Below are 25,965 nucleotides of genomic sequence, written 5' to 3' on the forward strand. Positions count from 1 at the left end.
GAGGCACCACGGCAGTACTCCAGGCCCGTCTCTGAAGGCAGCGAAGAGTGCACAGATTCTCTGCGCAGAATGAGAGTAGTATCTTTATGATAGCCATGCTAATGGCGGGTCTGGCAGTATGTCATCATGAACGATCTTCCGCCGAAGAGATGTACTCGTATCAGTCCTCCTCGCCCGAAGGGAATGTACAACTCTGCCTGAGGCATAAAAGCACTGCCTACCGCCTTGGGACAAGAATTAAGGTTCTGGGGAAAGAATCACGGCTTCGATCCCCCGCAACCAACCAGACGAACCTCCCTTCGCCCGAAACGTCATCAGCCACCTGGGCATCGGTGCTGCCGCTGCGACCCTTGGCCTCGCTGCATTGCATCAAATCAATTAATTGATCGTTCAATCAGATCAATAAATTTCTCAACCCTGGTGCTTCGGCTCTGTCTCAACTCGTGGCCACATACCGCTTCCGATGAACTAGCAGCTACTACTATACCTAGGCAAGGTACTAATCTCTCGCTAGACTCGCTCACCCTCGCCATCTCATCTATCTCATCTATCTCACAGGCTTCCGATTGGGTGTGCTACTTGTTCCCCCCAGTTCGTATTACGGTCATCATCATTGATACCGGTGCTTGGTGGCTTTTACCGTCTTTCACATGACGCTCACTGTCTCTAGCTGCTGGCATTGAAGCCCCCGCCTCTTCCATCACTTACAGCTTAATCCCACAGGCGCATTCCTCCCCCGCGGGAAGGTATAGCCTCAAGCTGAGTGAGAATCGGTGATATCTTGATTGTGAGTTCTCGAGCCCGCTAGAGTTTTGATGCGTTATCTGCATTCTGCATTCGTTGCCATGTTCTTGGCAGACAGGCAGGACCCTTTTCTATGCCTTGTGCCCTCTGCCCCGTCATGTCTGCCCGCCTTCCTCCGTTCCCCCGATCCGACCTCCATTACCTTAACCTTGGACGTGGCTGCGGATGGAGTAGCCTGCTTCGAATGCGCAACCGTGGTTCGCTCGTTTTTGACTCGACCCTAGACTGTGACCGTCCCTTCGGCGTCCGGTCAGTCTCCCATTTCCCCGCGCTGAGACGCTAGCTTCTCCCTTATTCCCGAATGTACCTGGGGCTGTCATCCCGACGGCCTTTTGGCTGCTCGTTCCTTAATAAAATGCGCCGTCCTCGCTGCGGACTTTACCCCTTCCCTGATGACCTCAATCTCACACACTTCCCTCTTGATACAATTCTTGCCCTCTTGTGGTCGACGTGCGACGTGCCTCGAGGTGAAGCCCCGTGACTCCGGTGACTCCGCTGTGGTCATGAGATAACCCTCCTCCATGCCCTCCTACTTCCTCCAAGATTGTCATTATTTCAAACGCAGCGCCTTGCGCCTCTTATCCATTCCTACCTTCCTGGCGTGTCGCTACGCCTAGTTGATCAGACCCACGATCGGAAGAACTCAACCTGCTGACATCATGTCTTACTCGTCTGTTGCAGTGCGTTATTTCACAGCTCCCAAGCCGCTAGGGAAAGCCATGGAGCCTGCTCGATCCCAACCGTCTTCAACGCCCTTGACAGTGAATGGGTCGGCCAAACAGGGATTAACGTTTGCCAACCAAGACTCCCTCCCCAAGCTGCCTATTCCCGAGCTGGAGCAGACTTGCCAGAAGTATCTCGAAGCCTTGGCCCCGTTGCAGGCACCTAGGGAGCAAGACGAGACGAAAGCAGCTGTCCAAGACTTCCTCCGGTCAGAAGGACCCGTTCTTCAGGAGAAGCTCAAGAACTATGCTTCATCAAAGACAAGTTACATAGAGCAATTCTGTATGTTGTCACTCATTGTGATTGGGTTTTTTTGGCTGACGCTCGTTCAGGGTACGATTCATACTTGAATTATGATAGCCGTAAGATACCTTTTCCATCAGAACATCAAGAGGAAGCGAGGCTGACCCACTACTAGCTGTTGTTCTGAACCTCAACCCTTTCTTTCTGCTGGAAGATGACCCCACCCCTGCGAGAAACAACCAAGTGACGCGGGCAGCTTCGCTTGTCGTCTCTGCTCTGTCCTTCGTCCGAGCCGTCAGGCGGGAGGAGCTGCCCCCAGACACTGTCCGAGGTACTCCTTTGTGCATGTATCAGTACTCTCGTTTGTTCGGAACAGCGCGCGTGCCCACCGATAATGGATGTGTCATCAGTCAAGATCCTCATGCAAAGCATATTGTTGTCATGTGTCGTGGCCAGTTTTACTGGTTCGATGCCCTGGATGAGAACAATGACCTGATCATGAACGAGAAGGATATCGCTGTCAACCTTCAGGTCATCATCGGCGATGCGGAGCAGACTCCTATCCAGGACGCTGCGAAGGGGGCCCTTGGTGTGCTGAGTACCGAGAATCGTAAGGTCTGGTCGGGTCTGAGGGATATTCTCACCAAGGACGAAGGCTCAAACAACGCGGAGTGTCTGAACATTGTCGATACCGCGCTCTTTGTTCTCTGCCTGGACTACACGGAACCACACAACACCTCCGAGCTTTGCGCGAACATGCTCTGCGGAACAAGTGAGGTCATTAGAGGGGTCCAAGTTGGCACATGTACGAACCGTTGGTATGACAAACTGCAAATTATCGTTTGTAAGAACGGTAGCGCGGGCATCAACTTTGAGCATACCGGCGTTGACGGACACACGGTGCTTCGATTTGCCAGCGATGTTTACACTGACACAATTCTCCGCTTCGCCCGCACCATCAACGGCCAAGCACCTAGCCTGTGGGCAACATCGAGCCCGGATCCTGCTAAGCGTGACCCTCGGAGTTTTGGTAACGTCAGCACAACTCCGCGCAAGTTGGAGTGGGACATGGTACCCGAGCTCAGCATTGCCTTACGATTTGCAGAGTCGCACCTGTCTGATCTCCTTAAACAGCATGAGTTCCAAGTGCTGGACTTTACTGGATTTGGCAAGAATTTTATCACCTCCATGGGGTTCTCACCCGATGCGTTTGTACAGATGGCGTTCCAGGCAGCATACTACGGGCTTTATGGGCGACTGGAGAATACCTACGAGCCAGCCATGACCAAGTCCTTCCTGCACGGCCGAACAGAGGCCATTCGGACGGTTACCAGCGAATGTGCTGATTTTGTCACAACCTTCTGGGGGGAGAACCCGGCGGAGCAGAAGGTGAATGCGCTTCGGAAAGCAACAGAGAAACACACGGCCATTACGAAGGAATGCTCTAAGGGTCAGGGACAAGACCGACACCTCTACGCACTGTACTGTCTCTGGCAGCGATCCTTTGATGACGGGGCGTCGTCGGCCAGTAACAGTGTCTCAGAAGGCACCAATGGCTATACCAGCCCTGTAGATGGCGAGTCGATCTCATCGCCGAAATCTTCTGGCCCGATGTCAGAAGATGGGCTTTCGTCGACCGGCTACAGCATTCGTGGCGTGCGCACCATGCCGGCCATCTTCAGTGATGCTGGTTGGGACAAGATCAACACCACGGTGCTGTCGACTTCAAACTGCGGGAACCCGTGCTTACGCCATTTCGGATTCGGACCGACTTCCGCGGATGGCTTCGGAATTGGCTACATAATCAAGGATGACACGATCTCGTTCTGTGCCTCCTCAAAGCATCGCCAGACCCAACGATTGATGTACACACTGGAGTCTTATCTGCTCGAAATCCGGAAGCTGCTGCGTGCCATCAACCAGCGACCGGCGAGTCCGCGCACAAGCCGGGCCCGCGAGATGGAGATGATCGCCGAGCGGCTCCAGAGTGATCACCGCCGGGGCCGGATCGTCCGGAGCGACGCGAGCCATCGGGGAGCCGAGACGCCCACAACGGACAGCGGAGAAATAGAGGATGATGGCATGGGCGGATGTAAGTTCTTTCCTCCCTTGTGTTTTGAGTGATCAAAATAGGCAGTTGCTAACAGGAGACCTATCAGATGGGTTCTTCGATGCCGGGATGTTGCTTCATGCACTGAAGGGGATCAATGCAGACCGGGAGCGTGGCACGGACAAGCCGGAGAAACGGCGATTTGTCGGAAAGAAGCTGCGGCTGAATGACTATTGATTATGCCTTGTGCGCTTCTTCCTACATTTTTATTTACATTCTTAGTCGGTTAGCCTTGGATTGGTGTTGGGTGTATATCCTTATGTTATATTATATTTAGTTGATACCAATTCTATATCAATTACTGATAAACTGAGGAGCAGAATTCTCTTTCATCTCGCTGTTTGTAAGTTAAGGTGAGAATTGCAGCACATTGTTTTGTAAGCACTTTATCCAGGGGTTGAGTGTTTATGGATGATGTTTACTATGGCCAGAGCCGAGCTAGTATAGCAAGTAATCATGCCATACTGCATATCCTACTACTGCTGAATCGGTACTCCGTATATCCGAGTACAATTCATCTCAACCCGCAAATGACATAAACACTACTTCGTACGACCTTGGTACTTTCGCCCCCCAGTGTATATCTACATATCTACAGAGTACTCATTTAACGTTGAGTTTCCATTTCTGCCCAACGCACGTTAAATGCATGCATGCAGCCAAGTTTGTATGTATTGTCGTTCGTCAGTCAGTCAGTCAGGGTCTGTGTGTTAGGATGGGTGGGTGGGAGGGGGCAAGGTTTTAAGCCATGTTCAGAGGGAGGGGAGGATGATCGACTGCTCCTCCATTTGTGAAACGGTATTAATGGGTACTAGTGGTTAGCTAGTAATGTATGTATATTGTGTTGGAAAAGCTCAGGGGAGGTGACGCTCCTTCGGGGGTTGGGGGTGAGTCAACTCAGTGGAAGTTCAAAGTGATGGATGCGGATTGCTGCAGTCATCCCGTTTGGGAAGGAGGGCAGGGACGCGGCGCCGCGGGGGGCCTGGGGCCTCAGGCTGCTACTCGGGGGTTTGGTTCGGCCGGTTAGGTCAGGTTTTCAGGTTCATTCCTTGATGGTGTTCTGATGGGTATGGGTTTATTGGTCCTGCTTATGTACTGTCTTGGTGTATCGGGGCTTTGTAGGTGTTGTGGTTAATTAGGTCGGATAAACAGGAGTTTGTCAGGTGTATACATACTATGGAGGGATTGGGGGGTTATGTCACAATATTGTGCTTATGGTGCAAGGTGCAGCGCAGCGGGTTGGTCATTGAGAGCTGCACGGATTCGCGGTGGAATGTTCTCTTGGCCTGTGGCTTTATCTTGCATATTACTGGAAAGTATAGTATCCTGGTAAGTGAGGTAAGGTAGTCAGTTATCTTGAGATGTCATGCCTGTCAGTGTGTTGGTTGGGTTGGCTTGGGGGGAGGATCTTGTGTGTTGTTGGTGTTGTGTGGTTACTATGTTGTAGTTATACTCGGGTTCTAGATAGAGTGTCTGACTGGAAGTTGAGAGTAGATTTGAAGAGAACCCAAGAAAGAGTGTGTGGTTCTAGCTCCAGCTAGCTACCTGATTGAAGGCAATCTGCTCCATTGTTGGACCTCATAACACTGAGTTGGTTATTGCCTCTATCTACCTGGACTCCATGCAGGCACTATACTCCTATCTCTTCCAAACAGTGAGGGGTCCTAGCGGCTATCGCCGCCGATGCCTCGACGGCCGCCGCCTTATGCATGCATGCACTGATGCAGGTGTTTCCTCGGATGACCTCAGTGGCCAATGAGAAAATCTCAACCCCGTGCCATGTTGAGCTGGTCAATGGGTAAGTGGTTTTGCCATGCAGTCAGTTATCCTAGCCGAAATGAATATCGCCGAGCGGATCTGATTCATGGGTTAAATGCATATCATGAGTGCGTGGACTTATAGACCCGACCACAGGATAACGACAGTATATGTACGGAGTACAAAGAGTTTCTGGAACGAAGAGAATATACTACAGAGTACTAACAAAGGGCAGTAGAACCGCTTTACCCACCGGCTAAATGAAGCAGCTCCTCCCCCAATGGCGCTCAGGACTGGTGAGGTCATCCCGATCAGACCCTTCATTGATTTGTTACCACCGCCTAGGCATACGAACAATCAATGTATGTATGATGATCATGATGCTGATGATGCTGATAGCCGTCTTGGAATTGTCCTTGCCCAATGCCGAGGTTACCCGCCGGTCAGGTCGACATGATTTCCGGACTTTGTTCTTCAATTGCTGCGCGCACACGCCTTGCAGAGTACTTGTACAGTACGTAGTATATGTACCTAGCAAGTTAAGTTACAGCGTGCTCATGTCTACCGCGTGGTGTCGTAGCCTGCGTCCCACCGCCTACCGTACGCCCGTTTCAGCTCACCCAGTCATGTGCCCCACGTGACTTCATGCAGCAAACCAGTCAAACCACTGCCTCGGATTTGCTGGAAACTACCTAATAATCAACAGCTTTGAGACTGACTGACTTTGTCCATGCTACGCACGACTACCTACAATACACTGATGAGCAGAGACGATCTCCCTTCAGTCCTCTGTCTTATGCGTCTGTTTTGTCTTTCATTTCTTCAATAATCAGTAAGTGAAGCAATCTCCTTTCTACCTACCTACCCTTTCTTGCACTTTCCGACACCGGACATCCCGTGCTGCGTGCTGCGTGCTGCGATCTGCTCGCGGCAAAGCAGCCAGGCAAAAGAAATCTCCCCCTGCGACTGGCCACGCATACGGTACTTTACTGCTCCGAGTATCGCGTCGGTGCCTTAACCCGTTCTTGCTCTCAGGCGCTCAGGCTGCTCAGCTTTCTTACTCGTCCCATTCCATCATCGTCTTCCCAAAGCCCCCCCCCCCCCAAAAAAAGGTCAGGCCATCGTGCTCTGGCCGGCTCCACTCATCATCGTCCTCCTTCCACACGCCCCTTCTTGATTGACCCTTCCGACCTGGGCGCTGCGTCTCTGGCATTGGCTCTGCTTGCCTGACCCCCCCCTGCCTTTTGCCTTTTTCCCTCCTGCTGGTTGCTAGTCTACACTTTGCTACGAGTAGTCTGGTAGTGGCTCCATTCCTCCTCGCGCTAGCTCAAACCCATTCCTCTCTTTCTGCACCGCTGTTGAACTAGCGCCATCGTTACTCCTGCTGCTTGGTCCTGCAACACACCCACGGCAAATCTGCTCCCTCCGTTCCCTGAGCCCTCATATTGGAGGAGGGGCCTGCGTTGCGTGCTGGTCTGCTGCTACAGCCTACCGCTGTCGATACCGATCTCATCATCATTCACTGTTCCACCCGGTCCCTATCTTTATCTGACTCCTTCCCGGTGTTTCTTGCGCTTCGCATGATCTCGGAATCTTTTGCAATTTGTCCCAACTGAGCTTGGATCATCCTAGCCGGGCACTTCATCTTCAATTCACTCTTCCTCCCATTCACCCATACTTTTCCCCGACTTACCTCTTCCATCTCTCACTATTATCAAACCACCCATATAAACCTTTTTTGGGTGTTCTTTTGTCCAAAGCACTACCGTCGCGATATTAACCGGCTTCCGCAGTACAGCACCTGCTGAAAGTTACCTCCTCTACGTCACGCTTACTCCCCCGACCGCTGGGAATCCCTATCCTGCCGTCGATCAGCGGTCGCTTCTTCCGACGACGGCACCCCAATCGATCTCTCCGACCAATTCTCCCCCCTTTCGTTTCTCTCATCTTGAGATGATGGCGGCAGCGCTTGATCAACCCCTCTTCGAGTCGATCGCGGGCGGTCCGGCGACCCATGCGGCTTCAATCACTCCGCCGCAAAGCGCCAACGGCAAGAAGGAGGCCCCCGAGGGCGTGCCTTCGGAGCTATCGGACCTTGAACTCGACCACAATGTCCCCGGCGCTCAGGAGGAGATACCCTCGGTGGAAGCCGACGACGAAGTGATTGAGCCAGATCACTACTATGGTGGTGGCAAGGTTCCCGTCTTCAAGCCGGTGAGTCGCCTGGTCTCCCGCTGACGGAGTTTGATCGTCTACCTTCTGCATCGGACGCTTGGGCTAACTGGAAACTTGCTAGACCATGGATCAGTTCCGGGACTTTCAGTCGTTCATCAACAAAATCGAGGAGTATGGCATGCGATCGGGTATTATCAAGATCATCCCCCCGAAGGAGTGGTAAGTGTGTCCCCAGTCAATCCTACGAAAAGTAGCGCTCATCGGTCGTCTCAAAAGGTCCGATGCCCTTCCGCCGCTTGACGAAGCCGTGAAGAAGATTCGCGTGAAGAATCCGATCATGCAGGAGTTCCACGGTTCGCACGGGACATACACACAGGCCAACATCGAGAGACAGCGATCATACAATCTGCCCCAGTGGAAAGGATTGTGTGAAGAAAGCAGTCACCAGCCTCCCGCACGCAGAGGTGAGCGACGCCGGAATCAGGAGCGGGTGAATCGCGCCCATCCTGCGCCTCGAAACCAGACGCCTCGAGCAGACTCGCAGAAACGTCGTCCAGGTCCGGGCCGCCCGCCCAAACGGTCCAACCAGGTTAAGGTCAAGGAGGAGCCTCCTGCCGAGGAAGGCCTCGACAAGATCAAGCCGGAAGGTCCTCCGACCCCTGTCTCCCCGGAATCAAATCCAGTGGAGACGAAGACGGAGGAGTTGAGCGACGGTGAATCCCTACCCGGCCCGAAGCCCAAGGGTCGGCAGCCCAAGTCAGTTACTGCGCGCCGAAAACACAACAAGGGCGGTGATGCAGTCGACTACGTGGACGAGGAGGCCTTTAAAGACTTCGATTATCGCATTCATGACAGCGAAGAGTACACGGCAGAACGATGCGAGGAGCTAGAAACCGCTTACTGGAAGTCCTTGATGTTCAACAACCCGCTGTACGGCGCTGATATGCCTGGCTCCCTCTTCGATGACAATATCACGACTTCGTGGAACGTCGCCCGGTTACCGAATTTGTTGGACGTGCTCGGGCAGAAAGTGCCGGGTGTTAATACTGCATATCTCTATCTGGGTATGTGGAAAGCGACTTTCGCCTGGCACCTGGAGGACATGGATCTGTACAGCATCAACTATATCCATTTCGGAGCTCCGAAGCAATGGTACAGCATTTCTCAGGAGGATGCTCCTCGGTTCGAACAGGCCATGAAGAGTAAGATAACAAGCCAACTACGGTGGCCTTCCAGTGCTAATTCTAGATCAAGGTATATGGCAAAGTGATGCCAAGAGCTGCGACCAATTCCTCCGCCACAAAACTTACCTTGTCTCGCCTAGTCTATTAAAGTCACAGTATGGCATCACAGTCAACAGACTGGTGCATTACGAGGGCGAATTCGTCATCACTTATCCATATGGCTACCACTCTGGCTACAATTTGGGTTACAACTGTGCCGAATCCGTTAATTTCGCCACGGAAAAGTGGTTGGACTATGGGCGGGTGGCCAAGAAGTGCCACTGCGAAGCTGACAGTGTCTGGATTGATGTTGACGAGATTGAACGAAAGCTTCGCGGGGAGGCAACTCCTGAATATTACGGAGAATACGACAGCGACCTGGATGCGATGGAAGGCGTGTCGGATCTACTGACACCGCCTCGCAGTGTTCCCGAGAAGACATCTACTCGGGGGCGCAAGCGGAAGCAGGACGGCGAAACCACCAAGGCAAAACGTATGCGTATGAGTATGGATGTTCCGCGGAAAATCCCCTGCGTTTTGTGTCCCAACAATCTCGACTACGAAGATCTCTTACCAACCGAGGATGGCAAGGCACACGCCCATCGGCGTTGTGCTCTGTATACAGAGGAGACAACGATTCTTCGGGACGAGAGTGGACGGGAGGTGGTGTGCGATGTGGATAAAGTCCCCAAGGCTCGCATGGGCCTCAAGTGCCTTTTTTGCCGCGAGGTGCGCGGTGCTTGCTTCCAATGCAATTTCGGCAAATGTACCCGTTCCTACCATGCCACTTGTGCGCTTCTGGCTGGTGTGCAAGTGGAGGAAGGTGTGATCGCCGTGATCGCCGACGATGGCGAGCAGTATTCGATCCCTAGCGTGGACCTTAAATGCAAGTACCACCGCCAAAAGAAACCGTCGTGGATGGGCAACGGCGATTCGCTCGATTACGACCGCAAACTCATGCAAACCGCACGGCGTTTGGTGGCTGGGGAGCTAGTGCAGTTCCAGGCGGACAAGGAAATCAATGGGGCGGTGGTGCTTGAGAACCGACCTGAGGAACGAATGTTGCTGGTCAAGGTGCTTCCTAGAGGGTAAGACAGCATCCTTCTCTCCTCCCCCCGCTTGTTTGGAAACTACCCGATTGGTGATATCACGACGATGATGCAGTGATGGGAATGTCTGACGGACTGTTTGATTGATTGACTAACTGACTGATGTGACCGACGCACAGGGACGTAATTGAATTACCATACCGCTGGATGCTCGTGGTTCGACGGAGTAATTTCTCACCGCTGGCACCAGGAACCAAGCCTCTTCCTGCCCACTTGGCTCGGAAGCCCGAGAGCCGGAAAGAGTTGGAGTCAGCCGTGCCGGTGGCAGGAAATCCGTTTGGTGATGGAGACTCCCCGTATCAGTGGGCCGAATTCGAGACGGTGGACAGCACTAGTTACCACATTGCCCCACCATCGGCGCCCATCAACCTCATGCAGGGCGAGAAGATCTGGTATTATCTGGGCGAATCGTCCACTGAATGTAGGGCTCAGTATACGCACAACCCTACTGTGCCTGTCCACAACCAGCGGGCGAATTTCCTGGACAGCGTTAAGTCCCTTGGCGCTGTGATGGCCCGGGTCCCCTCTTACCAACCCCACCATCGTCTCCCTGCCACGACTCCGTATGCCCCTCACTTTGCTGGCGTTCCTCCTCACCACCAACACCTTCTGTCGCTTCCCACCGCCTCTGCTGTCGGTGCTGCTGCTGCTGCTGTTGCTGCTGCTCCTGCCGCTGCCGCCAACAACACTACGCATACTCACACTACCGCTGCCGCAGCTGCCGCCGCCGCCGTCGCTGCTGCTGCTGCTCCCCGCCCTTCATTGCTGCAGCATTCTTCTCTTGCCCCTCCACGCCCTGCGCTTTCTGCTGCTGCTGCTGCTGCTCCTCCTCCTCCGCCTCCTGCTGCGATGCCGTCTGCTTACCGTACCCTGCCAACGCAATCTGCCCGTCATGCCCCGTACCCGCACGTCACCAAGTCGCATTTGCAGCCTCATGCTCGTCAACACTCCCAGACTCATCCCACCCATCATTATCCGCCGTCCCATTTATTACAACAGCAGCAGCAGCAGAACAATCACCACCACCACCTTCCCGCAAACAATTTTGCCAATGTTCGGGAGCTAATCGCTCGTCGACGCCTGGCTCAGATTACCGACCATGCCAATGTTTTCGCCGGATACATCATTGTCAGCCCCGAGCTGGTTGTTGACACGCTCCTGGGTCCGATGGGATCTGTCCCACCGCCCAATGGCCTGGAGAAGTTGGAACTGGCTATGGCTCAGCAGCGGGTACAACCCCGGGCGCCTGATGGCTCTCTTCTCTCGCTACAACCCCTGAACATGCGATCAGAAGAGGTGACTCGGCTGTTGCAGATGCTCCGCTTCTCGCTGGTGAGTCATCGGGACCGGCTTGACGTGCTGCAAAAGAAGGAACCGGAACCCAACAAGCAAGAGGCGGTGAACGGCAGCGGCTTGGCGCTCTCGAAAGTGCCACGCACCTACGCTTATCTCGAGCAACAGCGTGAGCAGGCCCCGACCGTCTACCAGTCTCCCTACGACATGCCGTCTGGCTTCACGGAATATGCCCAGAAGACCTTTGGCCTCACCCGCGTTGAACCTGAACTTCCCCGGCCTTCTCTCGCCAACGACTTCTTCGCCAGCCTCTCTCCTGCCGACCAAGAGAAGATCCTTAAGACATGTGGGAGTTTCGTGCAACGGGCCATCGAACGGTCGGCCAGCCATAGTCGTCAAAGTTCAGCTTCCAACCTCCGCCTGGCAACAGCCCTAGCTCGGCAAACGGAGAACCCAACCATTGATATCACGACGGTGGAGGACATGCCGTTCCCCAACTTGGACCTGCCGTTGCACGCCGACTCTCCCTGCTCGAACTTCAGCCGGTCGCATCTGCGATTCCAGTCCCCGAACGATTTTGCTCATCACGCCCCGGAAAACCATCATGACCACCATGATCTCTTTGGCGATCAACAGGCGAATACGAGGTTTTGGCAACATGGGCCGTGGGCCGCTGGCGATGGGAACACTCCGAACGAGGAGAGTCGACCGTTCTTTGGGCCCCATGAACGACTCAAGCATGATTATGCGTCGTCCGACATCTCTCTGGGTCGCGGAGGTCCGGGTTCCTTGCACTCAGTCGATATGGCTGGTTTCGGCATGGACGGGACGGAAGATATTGGCGCGGTGCTCAGCCCCTAACCACAGAGCAGCCTATCCACCACTCGATTGATATGCCTGCGATGACCTTTGCATCCTCACCTTACCCCTCACATTATCACCATGTAACGACTTATCTGGATTGACGACTGCATGACTGGGCGTTTGCGATTATTTTTGTGCCTCTTTTCTTCATCCGGACGATGATCATTCACAATCGGATCGGCCCTAGCTGGCTAGTGGTCTCTCCAATTGGGCCTTTGTTTCGATGAGGCTTTTGATTGTCTCCTCTACCTTCTTCTCTCAGGGTCTGAGGGGTGGTTGCCAAAATCTGACCCTTTTAAGGATCCGATCGACCAAAGGATCAAATGGCGGTGGGCGTGATGTTAGGCCAGGTGGCCATCCGCCTAATGTGAGGCGTCTCGATGATCGGACTGACTCTTCCCACTGTCCACTCGGCGGATTTGGCCTCGATTGCTCTTTACCTGTTTATTTTCAATTCTTTTACTTTCCAGCACGTTTCACCTTTGTCCCCCTATCACCAACACCTGGAGTCTCTTTTCATCCGAGCGATGGGAGAGCTATTGGAGCCTACTGCCGCTTCAGTAAGACAGGTCTTTCCATACACTAGAGACATCCCCCACCCTGCACCATCTTTCCAAAAACCACTCGAAAAAAAGCATCCATTTCCCATATTCGATGAACAGAAAATGCCTCGAGCAGAGGCGAATTAAGTGTCTCTAATAGTGAGCCCCGTGTTTGATACCCCCTTATGCCCCCTTCCCCTCCTCCCCCTCCCCCCTATCCCCGGTTCTTATTCTTGTTTCGGTCCGTCGCTCTTTATCCCCTCCTCCACTGGACCTCTCTTTCAGGATCACTTTGGCGCTCATCTCCCGGCCGAACCCGCGTGGGTGCGTGCCGTCAAGCGATGTGGCAGCCGTCACTGGAATAGTGACAATTCACTGTGCTGTATGTACCTAGCAAATGGATAGCCGTGAATCACCGATTAGTTAGAGATCTAAGTGTGCCTGTCTGGTGTTGATGTAGGTTTTTGTTTTTTGTAGTTTCTTGTTTTTTGTAGTTTCTTGTTTTTTGTAGTTTCTTGTTTTTTGTAGTTTCTTGTAATACGTTGTAAGTTGGTGTAGTCGTTGGGTTAGGCAGCGACGGGCCCTAAACTGGAACCTCAGGAAGTAAGCTGGAATTACCCCGCGGGGAGCCAGACTGGGCAGCGCCATGGTTGAGGAGGTGGAGGAGGAGGCCGAGGAGATGGTGGCTCTACCAACACGAGGTGTTCGTCCCTCTCCACCCGTCATGCATGAGTGCCAGCCGGAGTTGCCATCCGCGCGTGAATTCTCCTTCAAATCAATCGCGTGGCTGTTCTAATATGTGTTTCAGGAGCATGTGTGCAGGGAGAAGAAGAAAAGGGAGAACCCCGATAAGAGGTGGATTGACTGTATCGACGAGACAGATAAGCGTAGGGATGCATTTCATAGCCAGAACTAATGGGCTTGTCTGATCATTGATTAATGACTTATCGTTCTTTCTTGGATTGTAGGTGTGCTTATCAGCGCGGTCTCGGACCGCGCCCCTTTTAGGGCGTCTAGCCCGACACCGGAGTCTGTTAGTGAAGGAGTTTATCGAGCCTGCTCAGCGGTGATTGGTAGAGTCTCTCTGCCTCCCCGGTTCGACGATGGGTCCTTTTCATGTGCAAGTCTGGAGAGAGTGGGAAGAAATGCTGAGTGGTGAAAGAAGGCAAGGGAAAGGATGACCTGGTCCTGGGTGACGTGCGGGGGAATTAAGCATTCCATTCATTGACTTAATGAGTCCGGAGTACTTACTGACTTCATTGCACTGTTGCTGGGAACATTCCTATCACTACCTTATTTCACCATTACCACTTCCACTCCCACTCCCACCTCTATTTCCTGTTTTACTCGCTCTATTCATCATTCATCCCATCATTCCCAGTTATACACTCCCTCCTTCCGTCCTCTCACCTTCCTTCTTTCCTCGCGGGGTATCCTAGTCGCATTCGCTACGCTCCTCTTCTTTCCTACTCTACCTAAGTCATCACTCTACCTGACCTGCGATGACAACCTCCCAATAAAAGCTTCCCTCTCGACTCCCATCCATCCATCCTTCCATCCATCAATATGCGTCAAGCCTCTGTGGATGCCAACGCCGATGAGGCGTTGGCTCGCATGGGGTACAAGAGCGAATTGCCGCGAAATTTGAGCATGCTCAGTATTCTCGGGCTGTATGTTAACCGTAGACTGGACTGCGATTGGAAATCTTGACTGATGAGAGAAACCAGGTCCTTTGCAATCATGGCCGCGCCCTTCGGTCTCAGCACCACCCTCTACATCACCCTCGCCGATGGCCAGTCGGTGACCATCATCTGGGGCTGGGTCCTCGTCACACTCATCTCCATCGCCATCGCCGCATCGCTTGCCGAAATCTGCGCCGTCTACCCTACCGCTGGAGGTGTATACTACTGGAGTGCCATGCTACCGACCCGACGATGGGCCCCGATGTTGTCCTTCATCGACGGCTGGCTGACGCTGGTGGGCAACTGGACCGTCACCCTCAGCATCACCTTCTCCGGTGGTCAGCTGATCCTGAGCGCCATCTCCCTGTGGAATGAGGACTTTGTGGCCAACGCGTGGCAGACGATCCTCACCTTCTGGGCGGTCATTCTTGTCTGCGCACTGGTCAATATCTTCTTCTCCAAGTACCTGGACTTGATCAACAAAGTGTGCATCTATTGGACTGCGGCTAGCGTGATTATCATATTGGTTACCCTCTTGACGATGGCGGATCATCGTCGCGATGCTGAGTTTGTGTTTGCGCACTACGACTCTTCGCAGAGTGGCTGGTGAGTTTCCTCGTCGGCGTGGACGGGTTCGTATTGCAGCTGACAGATGAATAGGCCGTCCGGCTGGGCGTTCTTCGTGGGACTCTTGCAAGCCGCGTATACGCTGACAGGGTACGGCATGGTGGCTTCAATGTGCGAGGAGGTGCAGAACCCGCACCGCGAGGTGCCCAAGGCCATTGTCCTGTCGGTGGCGGCGGCCGGCATCACCGGCCTGGTGTATCTGATTCCGATCCTGTTCGTGCTCCCCTCGGTGCAATCGCTCCTCGACGTCGCCAGCGGACAACCGATCGGGCTGATCTTCAAGACGGCAACGGGCTCCGCCGGCGGCGGCTTCGGTCTGCTGTTCCTGATCCTGGGGATCTTGATGTTCGCCGGCATTGGCGCCCTGACGGCCGCCAGCCGCTGCACGTACGCCTTTGCACGCGACGGGGCGATCCCCGGCTTCCGACTCTGGCGCCGGGTCAACGAGCGTCTGGACGTGCCCGTGTGGGCGATCGTGTTGTCGACCGCGGTGGACTGTCTCCTGGGGTTGATCTACTTTGGCTCCAGCGCGGCGTTCAACTCGTTCACGGGCGTCGCCACGATCTGCCTGTCCACGTCCTACGGGCTGCCGATCCTGATCCTCATGTGCCGGGGTCGTCGCGCGGTGCGCGAATCGAGCTTCTCGCTGGGTCGGTTCGGGTACGCGATCAACGGACTGGCCGTGTGCTGGATCGTGCTGGCGGTGGTGCTGTTCTGCATGCCCGTGTCGCTGCCGGTCGATGCCAGCAGCATGAACTACGCCAGCGTGGTGTTTGCCGGGTTCGCGGCCATCAGTATCGGCTGGTACGTGGTGTATGCCCGCAAGCATTTCACGGGGCCGCCGGTGGCGGAAGAAGTGGATGGGATGCCGGGGGTGATGACGGGGAAACCGGTGGATCCGGAGAATGTCCTGTCGGAGGGGGAGAAGGGGCGGCGAAGTAGCTCAGCGAAGAATTGATTCAGCTGTTTCCTTTTGATACAGTGGTTACCTTTTGTACATATTGATTCTGTGTTCTGGTATGATATTTGGTTTTGTGAATGATGTTTGGATGTATGTGGACGTAAATGTATATATGAGTATGCCTGACTGGCTATTCCCTGGTAGAGGTAGCGATTACGATGATTTCCTCTTCTTGATCAAATACTCTGTAGGGTCGAGGGATTGAGATAGATGTACATCATAGAAATTGTCTAGCATCACAGGCTGGCAAAGAGTGGCATAGAAGAAGTGGGTGGGGAGTGAGGGCGTTGAACCCACAGAATCACGGGCGGGACCTCCGAGGCCGAACAGCCGCGGTTGAGCCGAATCCGTCAATCAGTCAAGCCCGTCAATCAGTCCATTCCAATCCAGCATCAACCGAGTTAAACCTCCAACAACACTAGTTATCGGCCTGACTGACCCTGCATGCTGCAGCCTCCAACTCCCTCCTCCATTCAAACAATTTCCCTCTCACATCTGGTTCTCCATTTCCTCCCACCAATTCCCAGTCGAGTCCAGATTTCATTCGACCTTTCCCCCTCCCATTCGTGACGCGCATATCTAATCGTTCTATCTGTCTCTGCCTTCGGCCTCCGAAATCCGGGGAAGCTTTCCCTTGCAATTCCACTCGCGCGACCAGACCACTCTCTCCCCTCGCGGCTTCTCTTTCCCCCCCAGCCCAGAGGAAATAGCACAACAACCAAATACCTTCGAGGACATTTGCTCTGAATCGGACTGTCTCGCGGAAGCCCCCCCCCCATTCATGCGGTACCCCCTTGCTACGACCACCGCGCCCACGACGACCGACTCCGCCTTCGCCTCCGCCTCCGCCTCCGCATCCACCACCACCACTGCTCTCATGAAGCCACCCTCGACCAGACTACAATCGGGTTCCAGTTCGTTGTTGCCGTTGCTGTTGCGCGTTGAATCATGTCGGACTCAGTGGGTGCGTTTGTCCCCCAAAGCCTACCACATTCCTTTTTCTCTGTTTGTCTGTCTTGTGGTTCCGTTATTCCTTCATTCCCTCGGAAGCTTGGATGCCGTCTCGCCCACCGACATCATCTGAGGTCGGAGAGATTTCTCTTGCGCGGAATACATATTTCAGGACCACCACCGATGCATCGCAGAAGCTGATTTACTATTATGAGCGGAAATTAGACCGCGTCTTCGTCCACGCCCTCAACACAGTCAAACGGATTCCGCGGACGGGGACGGCGCGTCCGCCCGCCTCGGAGCGCTTGAAGTTGTATGGCTTGTATAAGCAGAGTATGGGTATGTTTCTTTCTTATCCCTTCCGGACAGCTACGTGGTGGAGCTGATGCTAATCTTTGATGGCTATGTTCTTTAGAAGGTGACGTCGAAGGTGTCATGGATCGACCGGTGGGGAATACCCCGGATGTTTTTATGGAGTGTGAGAAGTGGTAGGTTGATTCTTCGCCGTTGTTTTCCTTGGGCAATTGGTTGTTCGCATTTTAGGGGGGGCAGGGGGGCAGGGGGCTTGGGAATGCGTTTTGGGGTGGATGGATCGAGGTTTCTTTGGCTAAGGTTTTCTGGCGACTTGCTTGCTAATGCTGATTCGATATGGGATAGGGATACGTGGTACGCCCAGCGCGGTCTCTCCCGCACCGAAGCCAAACGCCGGTACATCTCCACGCTGATCGAGACGATGCATCAGTATGCGTCGCAGACGGCCGAGGCCCGCGAGCTGGTCGCCGAGTTGGAGTTTGTCTGGGATCAGATTAAGTCGAATACCGCTTCGTTGGAGTCGTCGGAGTCCGGCTCGGAGGCGCTTCTGAGGAGCCAGGGGTTGGCCGCCGATTTCCGGTCACATCGTGGGTCGGCGGGGGAGAGTGGTGGTGGTGCTTCGGCGTCGGGGCGACGCTTGTCGCGCGAGGAGTATGCGCGGTGGCTTCTTGCTACGTCGATGGGGGAGGGCGAAACGGCGGCGGCGGCCTCGTCTCGACATGGTGGGCGCGGACGTATTCGCGAGGAGGGCTCGGGGCTGAGGGTGATGAGTCCCGTGAGTCAGCCGAGTCAGCCGGGGGCGTATGCTCGGTCGCGTTCCAAGGGATATGGCGATGATGAGGTAGATCATCATGATCATGATGCGGATGAGGAGGAGGAGGATGAGGAAGAGGTGTACGCGGAGGCTCAGGATAATCTCTATGAAGAAGACGATGATGACGACGACGACGCGGAGGCGAACGACTACCGACCACAACCCCATCCTCACGAAGCAGTAGAACCCCCCGATCCCCCGTCCAGAGGGAGGCCACGCCGGCCGCCGCCCCCTCCCACACCGGCATCCTGGCGTCGCCGCGTCGAGCAGGCCTTGACGACGATGACGGCCGAGATCGCCGCCGTGCGCGAGCAGATGGAGGCGCGCGCGCGGGCCCAGCGCCGCCGCTCGGGCGTCTGGGCCTGGGTCCGCTGGTTCCTGTGGGTGTGTTTCCGGCAGGCGATGGTGGATCTGGCCATCCTGGGGGTCCTGTGGGTGTGGATGCGCCTCCGCGGGGACCGGCGGCTGGAAGTCGTACTCAAGGTCGGGTGGGCGGAGGTGAAGAGTCGATTGGCGAGGACGAGGCTCTGGCGGAGGAAGAGGATCCCTCGAGGCGATTCTTGATTTCTCCCTCCCTCTCTTTCGCTCTTGTTGTTAGATGCTGGGCTCTCTGTGGTCTCCGATGTTCTCGTATATATTATACACTTCATTTTTTTTTCTTTTGAGCATGTATGCATGCGTGGACATCTTGACGATGAACATGCTTTGTTTTCATGTCTTGCTGGTTCATTCTCCATCGAGATTTCCTTTTGTCACGAGAGTCAGTGTACTGTACACTAAACCACAATGTTATCATGTAACATCTGGACAGGATCACCACGCCCCCCCCCGCCCGGATTACACACAGACCAAAAAAAGAGAGGGATCTTCTTCTGATACCAAATGAATATTCCTGATGCTAATATATACACACACACACATACACACACGAGAGCCATTTCGATCAGAAATCATGGGCGAAACACCTCGAACAAAGACCAAAGAAAATTGGGAAAACAAGACCGCACGGCCATAAAAAAAATCAGACGTCGAACCCCACCAATTAGTTCTTGTCCAGGATGGGTGTCCCATCCTCGTTCGCTTGCCACTGCCGGCCGGGATAGCGGGAGAAGATTTGTTGTGGGCGCAGGTGCACGGGGGTTTGATCTTCGGGGGCACCGGGGATGGTTTTCTTGAGGCCCTGTTTTGTCGCTCGTTAGTACCGGTTCGTTACCCACCCCGTGGGGTTTGAGGGCTTGGAGGAACAAGAAACAAGGACAAGCAGAAGCGTCAAGGAGGGGAAGGGGGAAAACGAACCAACTTGTCGAACACGCAGGCGTTCAGGTTCACCTCGGCCTTACGGCAATCGAAGAGACGGTGGTTGTTCTGCTCGAGGCACTCCCAGTGGGCGGTGAATTGCTTGAGGCAGTGGGTGTTGATATCCTTGATCCTGTTTCCGGCCGCGTTAGTTATAGCTATTATTTCCTTTCCTTTGCTTTTGCTGTTCCAGAAAGAGGGGACCAATTGAGCCGTATTTTCGCTCGCTCCCCCCAGACACAAAAACAAGCAAGCTCAATTGAGAGGAGAGAAAGGGTCCACCGTACACACTCGCGGCGCAGCGCGTCACCTTCCGCCCTTCCTTCAGACACTCCAGCTCGCCCCGGCCGTTGGCCTCGGCCTTGCACTTCATGAAGTCGTCGTTGTAGGCCCGGCACCGGTCGCCGATGAAGTAGGCGGCGCTGAACAGCGGGGCGGACGTCGCGCCGATCTCCTCCACCTTGGGGATGTGGTCGGGCATCGGCGTGGTGTCGACCAGCACCTGTTGGGAGAATCTGCCATGTTTTTGGTTCTTAGCTTCGGCTCAGGACTCTCAGAGATTGGAAGGAGTGGAAGGGGTGTTTGGGGGGTTCAATTGAGGGCATTGGTGGTTGCGAGGGTGGGTATATGTAGGTGTTGGTGGATTTGGGGATCATGGAGGTATTCGGATGTAGAGAGACAAGGCGGCTGCAGTAGTTGGTAGAGGCGGAAGAGAGGGGGGATGTATACCTGGACTCGCGGCGGGCCATGGTGACGGTTGTTTCGGTGGTGGTTCCGGAGAGAGTAGCTCAATTGCGATTGGGGAGGGTGGGAGGCAATTCCGGAGGAAGAGGAGAGGAGGAGGAGGGCGGTTTTGGTGCGGGCAGTACAAGGTCGACGACGATGAGTTGAAGCTGCGGCGGAGAGGTTTGGGAGGTCGGTTTTTGCTGAGTGTTGATTGGTTGCGGGAGGCTGGATTAGGTAATGCAGATATTGAGCGCCTAAGGCAGGACTGAGGTGCGGGCATCGTGGCCTTAGATCACTTTAGTGCCTCAGGCAATAACAGGTCCCGGCGTGAGCTGACTGCACGTGACCTGCGAAAAACAAAGCGGTTGCCCCGAACAAAAGCGCTTCGAGTCGCAGCTCTCCGCATCGCCGTTGCTGTTCGTGATTGTTCCGGTCTCGAGGTTTGCTGTGCTGGTCCTGGTCTCTTCTTGAGATTGTTGTTTCACAGGACACTAGTCTGGCTCAAGGGTCTTGCAGCTGTCAATTCGTCAATCGCTGAGCTGTCCCATTGCTTTTCTGCTTGATATCAGCTCGGAGCTTAGATTCACTCTCCTCAACTTCACCTCAACCGGCCGAGACCCCTTCCTCTCCCAAACACAACCACACATCATGTCCCTCTTCGGTCAAACACCTTTTCAACCTTCGGGTGGGAATTCCCTCTTCGGTAACCCCAGCACGGACTCGAAACCCAACCCCTTCGGCGCCAATGCTCAACAAGGCCCCGGCGGCGGTATGTTTGGCAACGCAGGAACTGGCGCTGCTACGACAGGGACCGGCGGTGGTCTCTTTGGACAAAACACAGCAGCCGGTACCCAGCAACAACCGAATACGGGCGGCTTGTTCGGCGCCACGAACACCAACGCGCAGTCATCGACCACAGGCGGCGGCCTCTTTGGCAACACAAATGCAACCCAGCAAAAACCTGCGTTCGGCGCATTGCCCCAACAACCCCAGACGCAGCCCGCGTCAGGACTAGGAGGCGGAGGTCTGTTCGGAGGATTGGGTCAGAAGCCTCAGGGCACCGGTCTCTTTGGCCAGCAGGCGCAACCGCAGCAGCAGCAACAGCAGCCAGGGTTGTTCGGTGGCTCTCTGCTGGGTCAACAACAGCAACAGGTACCAGGAATGCCGGCAGGACAGATGGGGTCGACATTGCAATTCGGACAGTCCAATGCACAGCAGCAATCGCAATTGGGGTCGAGTCTTTGGGAGCCCGGACGGGCCGTTACGGGAGGTTGGTGCTGCATCTCGACTATGATGTCTTTCAAAATGTACTAACTATCTTTCCCCCTTCGCACAAGTCCACCGCACCGTTCCCATGCAGATTCAAATTGTCAAGGATAAATGGGACCCCAACAACCGCGCGTCCCCGTTCCGCACCTACCTGTACAACAACGTCGGCGAAGACGCGGCGCCCTTCTACCAGCCGGGACATGGAGATGACGAGGCAAAATGGGAGGATGCGCTCCGCAAGCGACCCGAACCGGGCTATGTACCGGTCCTGGTGCAGGGATTCTTTGATCTCGGCAAGCGCGCGCAGCGCCAGAAGGACTTCCTCACCATGCTGCAGACCCGGATGCACGAGATCAACAACTGCCTGACCGAGCTCCTGTCGCGACATGACCTCAAGATCAGCGTGCGCATCGCCGACTGTCGGCGGAAACACCTCGTTCTCAGCAAGCGGTGCCTGACGCTGGCGGCCAAGACCCAGGTGCTGCGCAACCGCGGCTACGCGATGGACGATGCCGAGGAGGAGCTGCGGAAGAAGCTGACGCAGCTGGAGCGGTCGGTCTTCGACCCGTCGATAAACGGCCGCGGGGAGGAGATCTGGGCGCGCATGCTGGCCATCCGGGAGCATTCGCGGCGGTTGCAGCAGGAGATGGAGCGGGCGGGACCCAAGGCCACAGCCCAGGCGGAGGATGAGTTGGATGAGCAGACATTGAAGACGGCGAAGAAGGTAAGCAGGCACCTTCCCCGTCCAACCGGATGGAGTTTCATTGCTAACAAATGGCGCGGTAGATATTGGACGATTACCACGTGCAGATCCAGCACCTACAGAAGGAGCTGGAGTCGGTGAAGAAGGATTTCGAAGAGTCGCAGAAGCTCCCCGGCGGCGGGGCTCATTTAATGTAGTGTTTATCATTCTCATGCCTTTCCCATTTGAGTTCAATCTATTACGAATCGGGGTGTGCTTTCTACTTACTATTGCTTTCTTTGCTGGGTTTGATTGGGGAGGGAAAGCAATTGACCGGAGTTTTCGAGGAGCTGGTATCCGCAACATCGCCCGCGCGCATTCGCGCCAGGGATCCTTTCTTATCATTAAGCGCAAACTCAAGACGAGGGAGAAACATACGCAAGATATTCTCTTTCTAGGTGGAAATAAAAAAACCGGGGCTCCCTCCAATGGATCTAGTATACATAAAAAAATGGGTTTCATGTCCACCACTGCCCTTGTATCCAGTACCACAGTCTTCTAGTCCGGTAGAAGGAGGACATTCGGGTTCATCGAGCCGGATGGATGATCATCGAACGAGTGCTGCACGATTTACAGGAACTTCTTGACGAAATCGACGGCGAAGGGAGCTGCAGTAGCGAGATCTCACGGTTAGCTTTGGATGGATTGGTCGGAAAGAGACACGGCGAGAGAGCGGGAAACATCATACAGAGGTAGAGGAGGACACCGCCGGTGATGGCCATGCGGACGGTCTGGTTGGCCTGGGCCTCACCAGCCTGTTGTTGGTTGTTAGCTCTGCTGTTCATCCTTTGGACCGGGGGGCCTGTGTAGCAAGGCCATGGCCCTGGGCATGCATAGATCATAGCGGTCGTCGGGCAATGAGAAATACCTTGATGTCCTCTCTGGAGAGCTGTTCCTGACCTGAAAGGATGCGGTGTTAGTGAATGCTCTAATTGCTCAAAAGAAGGGGTAAGACCTACCGGGAGCGAACATTGTGAGAGATGATGTGTATGAAAAGTGAGAGAAAAAGTGGATTGAAGAGTTGTATACTGGCAGATGGAAGGCTAGTTTCTTAAGTGTATGTCTCTATCAGCTTGACCACCCCGAAGGAAAAGAGATTCTGCCGAGCACGGACCACCTGCGGAGGCGGAACGGATTCCTCCAGCCCATCCTTTACTTGCCTTTGCGGCGCCAGTCTCTTTTCTTGGAGTTCCATCCATTTCGTTTCCTCCTTTAATCGTCATCTGTCTGTCATTTTCCGGAACTATTTACAGGATTACTCACAAGGGGGAAAGCTTGAGTCAGGAGAGAGTCCTTTCTTTCTTTACGATACTTGTGTTAGGCTTGAGACTACCACCACCACCACCACCACCATCAACTCCTCCACCAACAACTCCTCCTCCACCAACAACTACACCAGACATCCACATCTCCCTGAAACCAGCAACCAACACAACACCACCTATCCAGTCCCCAGGACACCCCCAATCACACAAACACACAACCACAGACTCTGTCAAGATGTCCGCACCCAACAGCCCCGAACAACAACGAGCCGTCTCCCCGGCCGTCGAAGATGAACCCGCCCGTGCCCCGACCCCGGACGCCGGCGCCGGCGCCGACAACAACGCCGAAGAAAGCGACCACCAACCCCGACCCCAAGACCAAGAGAATGCTGCGGCCTCGGAGCCCGAAGACGACGAAGATGACGATGACAAAGCCCACGACTCGGACGACGAGTCGATCCTGTCCGAGGTGGACGAGGCGCAGTTCGAGGACTTCGACCCGGAGAACGTCGACATCGAGGACCGCCCGCAGCTGGCCATCGACGAGGACAATCTGAAGCTGATCGGACGGCACAAGCGCAAGCGCACGGAGGGGGCCGAGGGGGAGCAGTCGAAGCGGAAGCGCGAGGGCCGGCGCGAGAAGAAGAGCCGTCGGATGCGCGAGCTGGAGGAAGGCGGCGGGGCCAGCGACGAGGAAGGCGGCGCGGGCAAGGCCGGGCGGAGACGGACGGGCGCGTCGAAGAAGAAGGAGGTCTTGCCGGAGGATGATGAGACCTTGGATCCTGCTACGCGTGAGTTGTGGTCCCCGTGGGAAGAAAAAGGAGAATGTTGGGTGAATGCTAATCTTGATTGGGGTTTGACAGGACGGAGGAGAGCGCTCGATCGTGCTATGGATGAAGCGTTGAAGAAGCCGACGAAGAGACGGTTCCGGAAGGCGGATGGCATTGTATGTTTCTTTACCCCTGGATGTTCTACGCTGTCTTTTATGAAAGGGGAAGGGCGCTCTCAACTAATGATTTACGGGGTTAGGATTTGGAACAAATGGCCGATGCTGAGATTGAAGATATGCGCAAACGCATGACCCACGCCGCACAGATGGATGCCATCAACCGCCGCGAAGGCAAGCCCGCCATGCACAAACTCAAGATGCTCCCGGAGGTCGTCTCGCTGCTGAACCGCAACCAATACGTCAACAGTCTGGTCGATCCGGAAATCAACCTGCTCGAGGCCGTCAAGTTCTTCCTGGAGCCGCTGGACGACGGCTCGCTCCCCGCCTACAACATCCAGCGCGATCTGATGACGGCGCTGGGCAAGCTGCCGATCAACAAGGAGACGTTGATCGCCAGCGGGGTCGGCAAGGTGATTGTATTCTACACGCGCAGCAAGCGACCGGAGCCAGGTATCAAGCGCATGGCCGAGCGCCTGCTGGCCGAGTGGACGCGCCCGATCCTGCAGCGCAGCGACGACTATTCCAAGCGGGTGTACCAGGAGGCTGCTTTTGATCCTACGTATGTTTTCCATCTCCCCTCTTGTCTGCAGCGCTTTCGTCGTCGATCGTCGCTCTCGATTGCTTCGATATCGCACTTTTGTATTTCCCTGCTAACTTGAACCAGTCAACTGGGCACATCTCGTCCCAAATCGGCGCAAACGTCGGTGGCGGAGGCGCGCGCGCGCGAAATGCTGCCGCCGCGACTGGCGAACCGGGCGCGCGCCGACCTCACTCACACGAGTTACACGGTGGTGCCGCGCCCGACGATGGTACAGGAGAGCAAGTTCGCGCGACCCTTGGGCGCCAGCGGCGAGGATCGATTCCGGAAGATGCGGGCGCGACAGATTGCGGCGTCCAAGGGATCCCGGCGATAGCGGGGGGTTGTTGGAATGTAGCTTTAGTTGCATATGTTTTTTATCTTTGCTTCGTATTCGATTTATTTACGGACGGGAAAGGCGCAGGAAATTGGGAATGAATTGTAATCATTTAATTTAAAGCTTACGGAGTATGTGACTAGTGAGGAGAGGCGAGGAGACGAAGGAGACGAAGGAGAAGGGAAAGGGAAAAAAGTCTGACCAGACATGCGATTGATTGATCAGCCCATAAGGCTAGATTAGACTAGACCGTGGACGATGGACAACAAATCAATCTGTTCCTACAACACCCGGTATACGGGGAATGAGGGGGCGTAATCTCGCACGAGAAAAGAACGAGAATTGCATGTATGAGTAACAACCTTAGCCACCGGGGCATCAGGAAAAGCACGAGTAATCGCCGATTCGGCAGGAAAGTTCCGAAGTGATACTATGGATGGATAGCACTGAGCAACTGGGCCAGCCACCCTATGAGAGAGGGTGAAATTCCCTCATGATGACTTGACGCTGAAGGGAACCAGCAAAGGCCGCGGAAACACCGAGTCAGAGCCGCAGATCCCGTTGCGGGTTCGCAAGACGTCACTCGGGTTTTGCTTTGCCGGGCGACTTTTTG

General features: G+C 54.7%; 9 protein-coding genes across 9 annotated transcripts; 6 read left to right on the forward strand and 3 right to left on the reverse strand.

Annotated features, from left to right (window-relative positions):
- Positions 1 to 1,463: 1,463 nt before the first annotated feature.
- BO72DRAFT_467020 (choline/carnitine O-acyltransferase) lies at positions 1,464 to 4,057 on the forward strand (the record flags this gene model as incomplete). Its single annotated transcript, XM_040946811.1, has 4 exons — positions 1,464 to 1,809; positions 1,860 to 1,889; positions 1,946 to 3,862; positions 3,930 to 4,057. 4 exons carry the CDS (start codon positions 1,464 to 1,466, stop codon positions 4,055 to 4,057), a joined length of 2,421 nt encoding a protein of 806 aa, XP_040803473.1.
- A 1,610-nt stretch (positions 4,058 to 5,667) lies between these two features.
- On the reverse strand, positions 5,668 to 6,110 carry BO72DRAFT_446277 (uncharacterized protein). The gene has a single exon (XM_040944255.1). It carries the CDS (start codon positions 5,960 to 5,962, stop codon positions 5,777 to 5,779), a length of 186 nt encoding a protein of 61 aa, XP_040803474.1. The 5' UTR covers positions 5,963 to 6,110; the 3' UTR covers positions 5,668 to 5,776.
- Positions 6,111 to 7,466: 1,356 nt separating this feature from the next.
- BO72DRAFT_45366 (putative jumonji family transcription factor) lies at positions 7,467 to 12,412 on the forward strand. Its single transcript, XM_040946035.1, has 5 exons — positions 7,467 to 7,852; positions 7,935 to 8,032; positions 8,090 to 9,015; positions 9,068 to 10,124; positions 10,265 to 12,412. Exons 1-5 carry the CDS (start codon positions 7,592 to 7,594, stop codon positions 12,297 to 12,299), a joined length of 4,377 nt encoding a protein of 1,458 aa, XP_040803475.1. The 5' UTR covers positions 7,467 to 7,591; the 3' UTR covers positions 12,300 to 12,412.
- A 1,605-nt stretch (positions 12,413 to 14,017) lies between these two features.
- Positions 14,018 to 16,286, forward strand: BO72DRAFT_400186 (putative GABA permease). Its single transcript, XM_040942145.1, has 3 exons — positions 14,018 to 14,514; positions 14,572 to 15,132; positions 15,187 to 16,286. The coding sequence occupies exons 1-3, from the start codon at positions 14,411 to 14,413 to the stop codon at positions 16,109 to 16,111; spliced, it is 1,590 nt and encodes a 529-aa protein (XP_040803476.1). The 5' UTR covers positions 14,018 to 14,410; the 3' UTR covers positions 16,112 to 16,286.
- Positions 16,287 to 17,169: 883 nt separating this feature from the next.
- On the forward strand, positions 17,170 to 18,755 carry BO72DRAFT_373242 (acyl-CoA-binding domain-containing protein; the record flags this gene model as incomplete). Its single annotated transcript, XM_040941074.1, has 4 exons — positions 17,170 to 17,404; positions 17,481 to 17,553; positions 17,723 to 17,905; positions 17,984 to 18,755. 4 exons carry the CDS (start codon positions 17,170 to 17,172, stop codon positions 18,753 to 18,755), a joined length of 1,263 nt encoding a protein of 420 aa, XP_040803477.1.
- A 303-nt stretch (positions 18,756 to 19,058) lies between these two features.
- BO72DRAFT_446281 (coiled-coil-helix-coiled-coil-helix domain-containing protein) lies at positions 19,059 to 20,359 on the reverse strand. Its single transcript, XM_040944256.1, has 4 exons — positions 20,217 to 20,359; positions 19,775 to 20,002; positions 19,488 to 19,620; positions 19,059 to 19,371 (listed from the first exon to the last, which is right to left on the reverse strand). Exons 1-4 carry the CDS (start codon positions 20,234 to 20,236, stop codon positions 19,234 to 19,236), a joined length of 519 nt encoding a protein of 172 aa, XP_040803478.1. The 5' UTR covers positions 20,237 to 20,359; the 3' UTR covers positions 19,059 to 19,233.
- Positions 20,360 to 20,617: 258 nt separating this feature from the next.
- BO72DRAFT_476092 (putative nucleoporin) lies at positions 20,618 to 22,665 on the forward strand. The gene is made up of 3 exons (XM_040947368.1): positions 20,618 to 21,483; positions 21,551 to 22,206; positions 22,269 to 22,665. Exons 1-3 carry the CDS (start codon positions 20,862 to 20,864, stop codon positions 22,380 to 22,382), a joined length of 1,392 nt encoding a protein of 463 aa, XP_040803479.1. The 5' UTR covers positions 20,618 to 20,861; the 3' UTR covers positions 22,383 to 22,665.
- A 129-nt stretch (positions 22,666 to 22,794) lies between these two features.
- On the reverse strand, positions 22,795 to 23,196 carry BO72DRAFT_494327 (uncharacterized protein; the record flags this gene model as incomplete). The annotated part of the gene is made up of 4 exons (XM_040948453.1): positions 22,795 to 22,832; positions 22,913 to 22,979; positions 23,093 to 23,124; positions 23,184 to 23,196. 4 exons carry the CDS (start codon positions 23,194 to 23,196, stop codon positions 22,795 to 22,797), a joined length of 150 nt encoding a protein of 49 aa, XP_040803480.1.
- Positions 23,197 to 23,422: 226 nt separating this feature from the next.
- Positions 23,423 to 25,653, forward strand: BO72DRAFT_446284 (transcription factor SPN1). The gene is made up of 4 exons (XM_040944257.1): positions 23,423 to 24,280; positions 24,353 to 24,435; positions 24,519 to 24,997; positions 25,103 to 25,653. Exons 1-4 carry the CDS (start codon positions 23,725 to 23,727, stop codon positions 25,350 to 25,352), a joined length of 1,368 nt encoding a protein of 455 aa, XP_040803481.1. The 5' UTR covers positions 23,423 to 23,724; the 3' UTR covers positions 25,353 to 25,653.
- The last annotated feature ends 312 nt before the right edge of the window (positions 25,654 to 25,965 follow it).

Source organism: Aspergillus fijiensis, assembly GCF_003184825.1.
Source record: "Aspergillus fijiensis CBS 313.89 unplaced genomic scaffold BO72scaffold_13, whole genome shotgun sequence".
Lineage (NCBI taxonomy): Eukaryota > Fungi > Ascomycota > Eurotiomycetes > Eurotiales > Aspergillaceae > Aspergillus > Aspergillus fijiensis.